Source organism: Rhodnius prolixus, unplaced genomic scaffold (genome assembly GCF_049639745.1).
Source record: "Rhodnius prolixus isolate KJV_2025 unplaced genomic scaffold, Rpr scaffold_8, whole genome shotgun sequence".
Classification (NCBI taxonomy): domain Eukaryota; kingdom Metazoa; phylum Arthropoda; class Insecta; order Hemiptera; family Reduviidae; genus Rhodnius; species Rhodnius prolixus.
Genome location: NW_027411593.1, coordinates 30,058,996 through 30,069,171, shown reverse-complemented (window position 1 = coordinate 30,069,171; position 10,176 = coordinate 30,058,996). Strand labels below are relative to the sequence as shown.

Here is a 10,176-nt window from a genome sequence, read left to right as displayed (position 1 = left end):
AGCTAGGCAAACCATTAAATTTTTATTTAATTTTTTTAATAGGATTTTGAAATCAACTCAAAATTAGATTCGGTCAAAATACTTCGAACGGTATATTTGCATTCTAATCAAATAAGCTTCTTGTTATTGTAACCAAATTCTCACACACAAATCTATCGGTCTCGTTTGGAGTTCAAATTTTTTCTTGTCGCGCCCAGAAGTTCCAATTATTTGAAAGCAACTAGTTGACAGACAATACTCTTAAGGCATGCTATTTTCATTATGTTGGGGCCCTCTACTTAAAATGGAGGAAACTAAATGTTTTAAATATTTAGCAATTTTTAAATAAATTTTAAAAAAATCGAAAATAGGAAAAAATGCATAAGAAATTGTTTCAAAAAACATATTTGCTTTATTGAAAAAATTCGAGGTAAGTTTAGGACCATTTTTCTTAATCAGTTACAAATGTTTCTTCTAAAAGTATCCTGCCCATTGAAGAATATTTTACAGAAATAAGAGTAACATTTTAAAAGGAAGTTTTATTTAAAAAATGTAAGAAATCAGATTATTTACAAAACTGGAATGAAGAGGGAAATTTGATACATAACACATGTGTTATGCAGTAAGCATTACAAACAAAGCTCATGCACTTAAGGTTATGAAAGTAAATTGTACGTTTTGTTAGCATCAAATGTTAGTAATTAGTGATGGGCAGAACGAGTCCGCGTTTGGAGTCGTTGGATTTGAATCAGTTCCAGGGTTGGAATCGATTCCAACAACTCGTTCACTGATTCCAGTCTGTACTTACCCTATGCATTAGTACAAATGTCACGCATTGTAATTAAATAAATAATTAAAAGTTAGCTTTTCCAGTTAATAACAAAACTATATTTCTTTAACACACATTAAGTAGTTCCCTAATTCCCAATTGATCTGATAAATATAAAATTAACAACGTAACCAAATATTAACAAAAATAGGCTAGTCAAATATAAAAATTAAAGCAACTGCAGTTTTGTCGTTATCTAGCTTGACCACCGGAGTTAACTTGATTCAAGAAGAAAAACGCAAATGGGTAGGAAATTATTCCCATAAAAAAAAATTATAACCCTTCAAACAAAATGATAATTACTCATAAAGAAAGAAATATTTATTTACTATGAATTAATATCAAGCTTTTAAAATATCTTATTATTTTACAAAAAGAAAAAGCTGTGTGCCAAATCTTTAACTTAGCGGCTGGACGCTCTTTCTCTTATCTTCATTGGCGAAAGTTAAATCGTGTACATGTCATGACGACGATCAAAGTAATACTGAGCTAAAAAATAGTATTACCTAACTGCTTTACTTACTGCTGTATCCCTCCCACTCTATCACCTATTTCACAAACATTCGTCGATTGGAAGTAGGTTTTAGTTAAATATTTGTTTCATTTGAAAACAAAAAACATTATAACGCTTTCTCAAGATGTTTTTAAGTTTTAAAAATTTGTTTTTGTCCATTACTCTTGTAAAATACGAAGAATTTTAAATAAAATATAATATACAAACACAAATGATCTAGAATGCAGGTGGAGTCAGTCGGCGTTGTCATGGTGATGGAACCGTTTAACGACTCCGGTTCCAGCTCCAGCATTTTCTATTGGCTAGATTCAGTGAACGAAAAAATGGAACGAGTCCGGTTTCAAAAGGATTTAAATCACTCCGGATTTGACTCCACCAATTCCAGTGGATTTAACCAATGAAATTGCTGGTGTTGGGCCGGAGTCGTTAAACGGTTCCATCACCATGACAACGCCGACTGACTCCACCTGCACTCTAGATCATTCTGTGTTTGTATATTATATTTTATTCGAAATTCTTCGTATATTATAAGAGTAATGGACAAAAACAAATTTTTAAAAATTAAAAACATCTTGAGAAAGCGTTATAATGTTTTTTGTTTTCAAATGAAACGAATATTAAACTACAACCCATTTCCAATCGACGAATGTTTGTGAAGTAGGTGATAGAGTGGGAGGGATACAGCAGTAAGTAAACCAGTTAGGTAATACTATTTTTTAGCTCAGTATTACTTTGATCGTCGTAATAACATGTACACGATTTAACTTTCGCCAATGAAGATAAGAGAAAGAGCGTCCAGCCGCTAAGTTAAAGATTAAGCACACAGCATTTTCTATATGTAAAATAAAATATTAAATAATAAGTAAAGTAACTACAGCATTGCTTTTTAATTAATGAGATGGGTGTGCCTGGTGTTTCTTTGCAAGGTTCGCTATATTGGGTACGAAATTATTTTTCCTTCGACTCCCTGTCTTAGATCGACCCCTACTTTTGTTTAGAAATTAACAAAATAATAAAATGAATATTATTTTAGAATCGATATTCTAAAAAAACCTTGGAACTTATTTTATTCTTCAAGCATCAGTATTTAAGCTCGCCAGATTTTGTATTTTGGTGTGGATTCCTCTTACAAGTTGGAATGTGTCAGTGAACTTCTACATAGTAGCCTTAAGTGAGTTTTATTTTAGTGTAAACGACTACAGTATTAATTATTTTCATTTTAATTTGCCTCAATTTTTTGGGGCGGGGCGGAATCACTTTTTTTTAAAATAGGGATTTGAATCAACTCGTTCCACCATCGGACTCGTTCCAGTGGAACGAGTCCGCTCTAATAGCCCATCACTATTAGTAATACGAAATGGGTTTAACTAAACAGTATTTGCGATACAGACCTTCAGGTAGTTTTAATGTTATAACAAGCGGAAATTGTAATATCAGTTCAGTTATATATGAACATCAAGAGGGCAGATTTTTTGCTGCAGGAGCTTGTGAGAACGTCTATATTTGGGATTTAAGGTTGGGAGAGAAGGTACGAATGTCTTTGATACTTCAATGTAATAATTAAATGATGACTTGATTTGACAGAAGTTGCAAAGGTGATTTTTCGCTCTCTAAATTTAGTTATCTAACGAATTTGTTCACTTATGTAAGGATATCATCACAAAGCGGCAAGTAACATTGCTTTGTCATCCGACCGTTATCCCCAATCTAATGGAGAAATGTGTGTGTGTGTGTGTGTGTGTTTTGATTCAGTATCTTAACAAACATTCTGATACTATATTAAATTGTTGAAAATACTACAGTATTGTTGACTAGTATAGATGATATCCACAAAGTGGGTTTAATCTTTGTAATTGGAAGTTACAACTTTAGAACTACTGATATTCGATGATCGATGGTAGTACGAAAGCTTTATATATTGGAAAAATTTAAATAAATTAAAACTAGTTTAAAAATAGAAAATAAAATGAAAAAGTTTTTTCATACAAACTCAATTTTCATGTGTTTTTATTTTTTAAGGCGTTAACCATAACAAATGAAACTCATAGTGAGGTGACAACTCTTGCTGCCAGTCCAGACAAAATTCACATTGCTATTGGCCATGCAGATGGCTCTGTGAACATTAACAATTTACTTTCAGAAGAAGTAAAGGCAGTTTTTTCTGGTCACCGTGCAGCTGTTAACTGCCTTGCTTTTGATAGCAAAGGTCACAGAATTGCATCCGGAGGAAAGGTATGCATTATTAAGGCATTAAGGTATAATCATTTTTAAGAATTGATTAAATCAATTATTTCTTCCAAAACGTGGAAATAGTACTATTTGTTCTTCCGTTTTCATGCAAATTAAGGGGAGGTATAATCAAATCTTAATAGCTCCATTTATCCTGAAACTGTCCAGCTTTCTCGTTCTTAAGTGGAAAAAAAAGTTTGGATAGGCTTTATTTCAGGAAGAAACCTTTTAACCCTCATAACCTTATTTTGTCCTATTTAATTCACCTAATTTTAAAAATCCAGATTGTTTAAAACTTACAGAAATTTTAAAAATATATCAATTTTTTTTTCTTTTCTTTTTTTTAAGGATACGGAAATAGTTGTGTGGGATATAGTTGCGGAATGTGGTTTGACGAGATTAAGTGGCCATAAAGGCGTTGTGACAGCTTTACTTTTTTTAAAACAGAATAATATTTTAATTTCTTCCAGTAAGGATACATTTATAAAGTTCTGGGATTTGGATACAAACCATTGTTTTCATACTATTGCTGCTCATGTCACTGAGGTAAATGTTTAGAATGATTTACACTATTCAATATCTACAATCATTGTACGAATGTTGTATAAGGTCAAAGTTAAGTATGTTTATTTTTAATGCGAGAATAAATAGAAGACATTCACGCTTTAAGTGATTGCCATAACAAAGTAATTTAGTAAAACTTCACTATATTAAAGGAATATCGTATAAAAGTTTACTGTTCCCAGGTAGAAAAAATGAATCGGTAGGATATTCTGTATCACTTCGGTAAAAAGTTAGGATTTTCACCAACTTCGGAAGCTCAAAAGTTTATACCTTAAGACTGTGATTTTTATACGCATGCTCCTCTCTTGCCACTGACTAATAGAAGAAATATTTTATTGTTAGTGACGAGAAACTGGAAGCATATTAACATAATAAAAATAATAATAAAAACAAACAAATTATAGTAGTACTACTTAACTTAGAGGCCAGTCAAATTTTCAGACTTTGTTTTTTTAGAAAAATGTAGAGTACCTGAACGGTGAGAGGATGTAATAGTTTATATTTCCGTTTACTATATAAACTTGATTTAAATCTGAAATTATTAAATTATTTTTATTTACAATTCTTTATTAGTTTCTTATTTAGTGTTTCACTGTTTGCCAAAATTCAGGTGTGGGACTTGGCGTTATTAGGAAAAGATGAATTTCTTGTTGCCGGGAGCAATGACAGCGAGCTATTGGTGTGGTCTTTGCAGAGAGAAAATAGCACTTCACAAAACAATGAAGATCATGAAAATCCATTTAATGTTAGTAAGTTTGATTAAAAATACTTTCAGATAGGATGATTGATTTGTACACTCTTTTATTTTACTTAAGGCTTGGTGGTTTGCGTTTATCTTATGGTGCTACTTATACCGATTTTTTAGCCATTGCATTTGATGCTAGATTATAATTTAAGATAAGATTCTAGTAGAGCGGCCCAAGACCTACGCGACTTCGACCCCTTTGGATCAATTGTGGCTCCCCTACTCTAGAGCTCGCCCTCTAGACCCATGCGTTTAATCAGACTCTTAATTCTGGAGAGTGTCTCTGGTAAAGCACACAGCTTTACCAGTTCTCCCCGAGAAGTAACATCCTTAGCCAGACAAGCCCCTCGCACTGACACAATACGTGCAGTGCCGTTTCCCACTCTTCCTGACAGAATCTGTTTTATGAGTCTGCAGTGGCTGGTTAATAGGCCTACAATTTTATCCTTATAGCCACAAGGCCTTGACGGATTAATTCTGCAGTCAGCCAAATTATAATTTAGACTACATGTAATTCCTATTTCTGAACATGAATAAAAATGTCAGGGTTTTTACATAGATCTTTCAGCAACTCTACTAATATATACTCTCCGTCTAATAGTCGAATGTGCAAGTTTGTGTTTGCTCTCTATGCCAAAAATAGTATTAGCTAATCGACATCATACAAACTGAATTTATAAAACTTCTATTCCTCTGCTGCATTTTCGATGTCGATTCCTTCTTAACTTCACTATCCAGAGGAGATCTTTGGCAGACATAGTGTACTTCTATGGGTTCACTAACTATATAGATTCTGTCATGGTTTTTGGTAACTGATTCATTAATTCAGTAGGAAAAAAGAATAATACCAATTTCAGTCATTTTTTTTATTTTGGCCGAGGTGAAATTCGTTAAATTGTATAACTTCTGTGGCGAGTAAAAAATTAATACCAGTCAGTGTTCAAATTTATATACAGATGGACATTTCTATAGCGAAAGCTGGATCAATATTGCGAGAGAGACAAGGAAGACTTGTTTCTTTAGCTACTGATGTTGCCGGTAGTACGCTTGCTGCTCATGGGAAAGACAGTGTTGCGGAAGTGTTTGCTTTTCTTTCGAAAGATGAAGCAACTAAACGTTCAATAAAGAGATTTAAGAAAGAAAAGAAAAAAGCTCTTAAGTAAGTTGTGATTTAGTGTTTCCTTTTTTATTATTTCTTTTGGTTAAAATATTAATTATTAATTTGTTTGTTAAGGTTAGGTCTCGACGCCCCAAGTCAAACAGGGTTGTGTTTAAAAGATTTTGTGGTTCGTCTACCATCTATTAAAAGTTCAGCGAAAATTAAATCCTTATCTGTTGTAAAAGGAAAATCTGAAATTAGGGTAAGTGAAACATTCATATTGTATAAATTAAGTATTATTCAGATAAAATCGAATTAATTGGGAACCTAATGTCTTAATATATCACTTTGATTGTCCTAAGTATTGCTTAATCTTAAATAAATAGAATCTATCTACACCTTGAATTTAATAAAATTGAAGTTATGATATGTATTTTTAGATTTGCCTGTCTTTAGCCAACAATATGTTGGTACTGCATTCAATTATTCTCGACAGTTTAAACATACAAGACTCAGAACCTAAATGCTTGCGAAATATTTCAAATCAAGGACATCAAGGGGAAGTAAGGGCTGTATCATTCAGTTCAGACAATTTAGCTATAGCTTCGGCTGGTTCAAATTCAATTAAAATTTGGAACAGGTAGTTCATAATCATTAATTTCCAAGTTTTCAAAATTTTAGTTATTGCTTCTAATTATTTTAATAAATTTTGCTTGTTACAACTTTTGCACTTATATTTTCAGGAAATCATTGCAGTGTTTACGTACAATTGAAACAGGATATTCCTTAAGTATATGTTTTGTTCCTGGAGATCGTCATGCATTGGTGGGAATGAAAGATGGCCATTTACTAGTGGTAGATTTATCTGTAGGTGATATACTGGAAAAATTACCAGCACACACTTCAGAAGTATGGAGTGTTATTCAAACACATGATCAGGTATCTTAAAATAAATATTTTCTTCTCCTTTCTATTTTTTATCAGTTAATTATAAAAATCTAAAATGGGATAATCGCCTATAGACAGGTGCCATAACATCTAGTAGTGATTGTACAGTTAAAATTTGGAGTTTTGAATTATTAACCATACCTGATCATCAAGCAAAAGTGTTATCATTACGTCATATAAGAACACTAAAGTTAGATGATGCAGTGCTTTATGCAACAGTTTCTCCTTGTGGAAGACTTTTAGCAGCTGCACTTCTCGATTGTACTGTTAAAATATTTTTTATGGATACATTTAAGGTTAGTTAACATTAAAAACAATATAAATGTTTTGTAATTAATTCATAGTATGTTTATACTCAATTAATTTTTGTTTTAGTTTTTTATTAGTTTATATGGTCACAAGTTGCCTATACTGTGTACTGATATTTCATCAGATTCCACATTAATAATTACTGGTAGTGCTGATAGAAACGTAAAAATATGGGGTTTAGATTTTGGTGATTGTCATAAATCATTGTTCGCCCACGACGATTCAGTCACGTATGTTAAATTTTTGCATGGTACTCACTATTTCTTTACCTGTGGTAAGGATGGTTTAGTCAAACAATGGGATGCTGATAGTTTTAACAAAATAATCACGTTAAAGGTAATATTATTGATTTTAAATTTAATTATTATTATCATCCTTCTATATTATCCTACGAGTATATATATTTTATATATCGTGCATATACGTATCTTTTAGGGGCATTTTGGAGAATGTTGGTGTCTCAGCTTGAGTGGTGACTATGTAGTCAGTTGCGGACAAGATAGAGCTATAAGAGTATTTGAAAAAACTGAGGAACCTCTCGTACTTAATGACGAAGAAGAAGAGGAAAGAGAAAAAGAGGAACTTGCTACAGGCGAATCTGCCCCTAGCAAACTTCCGTCAACTAAAACAGTTTCATCTGAAAGAGGGGTACTTTCCAATTTATTAATAAACCATTAAATGTATTTTTTGTGCAATTTTTAAAGGTTTACTCTTGAAACGAGTTCACCGGATTCAAAAATACGGGCAATTAACTACTTTTTCTGCGCATGTCACAAATTTTCTTATTCAAAAATCGTTAAAAAAACACCAGCATTTAACATTGAACAATCTTGTCACGGCGGAAAAAAATTTATCGATATATATAATTCTCGTTCCAGTTATAGTTAACTATGGTTCTACTTAAGCATATGGAATATTGTGATGTCAGAGTTTTTTCTATCTGAGTTTTCGAATCTTGAACTTCGTATACAGATCAGTTTCATGTTAATTCAATCATTTGGGACTACCCAAGAAATGAATTGAATATTAAATAAAAAATATTCATCTGCAAGCTCTATAGAAAATAACAGTTGAAAGAAAAAAGAAACAAGGATTGCAAAAAATACTTCTGGTCTTCTTAATTTCGATTTAGAGTGCTTAAAGGACTTTCTAACATATATCTCTACCGACGTTCACAAAGAATAGAGAAGGTAAGGGAAGGGATTAGGTTAGTGGTCAGCGTATACTTGATTTCATCGCGGAGATTCTGGTTTCGAATCCAGTTGCTAGCCCTTAGTTTTTCTCTTCCTAGGAGCTTCTTACATCTAAGTAGGTTATGAACAGTGTTGTGATTAACGAGAGAACACTGCAGAGTTCACTGAAAAAAAGTTAACGGCCTTGAAAATAAAAAAAAAAATAGAGAAGGTAGCAAAACTTGCACAATGCTGTTGGTTGATTATTTTTCTGGATAAGTGGTAATATGTGGAAGAGTTCATCCAGGTTCAGTTAGAGAAGAACATCAAAAAGAAAAAGTAAATCAGTATTTTTGAGCTACTTCTATATTTCAAAACCATCTATATTCATCCTATAATTACAAGATTCTTACATTACATAATTCCACTTCGATCCTTTGATTAGCAACCAATTTTCTGCAAACATTCATATCCGGTTCAATACGCCAAATTTTGAGGGATTTTATTTGTAGTCCAGCATTTACACGCTGGACATCTTGAAGCGGTTGTATTCATTGCGACCCCATTTTTCGCATTAATCAAAGCCTTGTTGCATGGTAGTGGACCGATTCACGACTCAGAATAAACCTTTATACTTTGAAATGCTTTGAAAGGTTGATGAATTTAAAATTGCCACCTTAGTCGAGCCCCTTCATAATATATATTTATTTAATATTAATAGCTTGAAATTAAAAAAGTATGGTTTCTTCATTTCTTGTTATTGTCCCATTTTTTATTATTGTATGTACTTTTTTTTTTATTGTGTATATGTAAATACATATTAACAAATTATCCTTTAGGCGGAACTTCTGATCGAATGTTTGGATGCATTAAGCGAATACCAGGAGGGATTAAAATTAGGATTAAAGCCAGACTTACCTATAATGATGAGTGCTCTTAATCTAAAAACTCCTCAGGAATATTTAGCAAAAACTATCGGAAGTATCAGAACTAGGTAAGAAGTTATTAAATCTACTATTTTTTCGTGACAGTTACAGAAATCCAAACTCTTGTTTTGGCTTTAAGTACATTCTCTTTTTTGTTTAATTAAAATAAAGAACTCATTTTATATGTTCCTTATTTAGTGATTTAGAGGAAGCACTCATACTTTTGCCTTTCCACAATGTCAGCTTTTTAATGACTTTATTACCACAATTGCTTGCTACGCCATTAACTTGTGAAATTGCTATGAAAACAATGTTATTATTACTAAAAGTTCATCATGGACCAATTACTTCAGACACTTCGAAAATCAGACTCCTTGAAAAGATACAGAATTCAGCTTTGGATGCTGTTACTACATTTAGAGTAATTATCCTTTTAATTTCTGGAATTGCTTTTGGTGAATTTTTCTTTAATTTAGTTATTCTAAAAAACTTCCTTAATTCATTGTATTTATTTTATTTTAAGGATTTGATAGGCGTGAACTTGCATGGTTTAATGTATATACAGAAAGAAATTGAAAAAAAGGAAGGCATTCTACTGTTTAAAGATGTTTCTGATCAGTTTAAAGAAAAACAGCACAAGAAAAAAAGGAAAGAAAAATTAAAGAAAGCTGCTGCGATTTTGACACTTTAAACCTTCCTGTTAATATTTTCGTATTTAAATTTTATTAAGATGTTTATATTTTTTTAAATTGTAAATATGTAATACGATTGTAATTTTAGAAGAAATATAGATGGCATAATAAATTTACAATTTTTTTATTCAAATGATACTAAAGAAACCTTGAAATAATTGGAATAATAA

At 31.8% G+C, this 10,176-nt stretch overlaps 1 protein-coding gene across 1 annotated transcript; it reads left to right on the top strand.

Annotated features, from left to right (window-relative positions):
* Positions 1-553: 553 nt before the first annotated feature.
* On the top strand, positions 554-10,125 carry LOC141451129 (WD repeat-containing protein 3). Its single transcript, XM_074122269.1, has 15 exons — positions 554-681; positions 2,675-2,850; positions 3,342-3,554; positions 3,900-4,097; positions 4,726-4,860; positions 5,817-6,019; positions 6,095-6,221; positions 6,400-6,599; positions 6,703-6,898; positions 6,982-7,203; positions 7,283-7,552; positions 7,652-7,864; positions 9,228-9,382; positions 9,513-9,735; positions 9,838-10,125. The coding sequence occupies exons 2-15, from the start codon at positions 2,680-2,682 to the stop codon at positions 10,003-10,005; spliced, it is 2,694 nt and encodes an 897-aa protein (XP_073978370.1). The 5' UTR covers positions 554-681; positions 2,675-2,679; the 3' UTR covers positions 10,006-10,125.
* Positions 10,126-10,176: the final 51 nt, after the last annotated feature.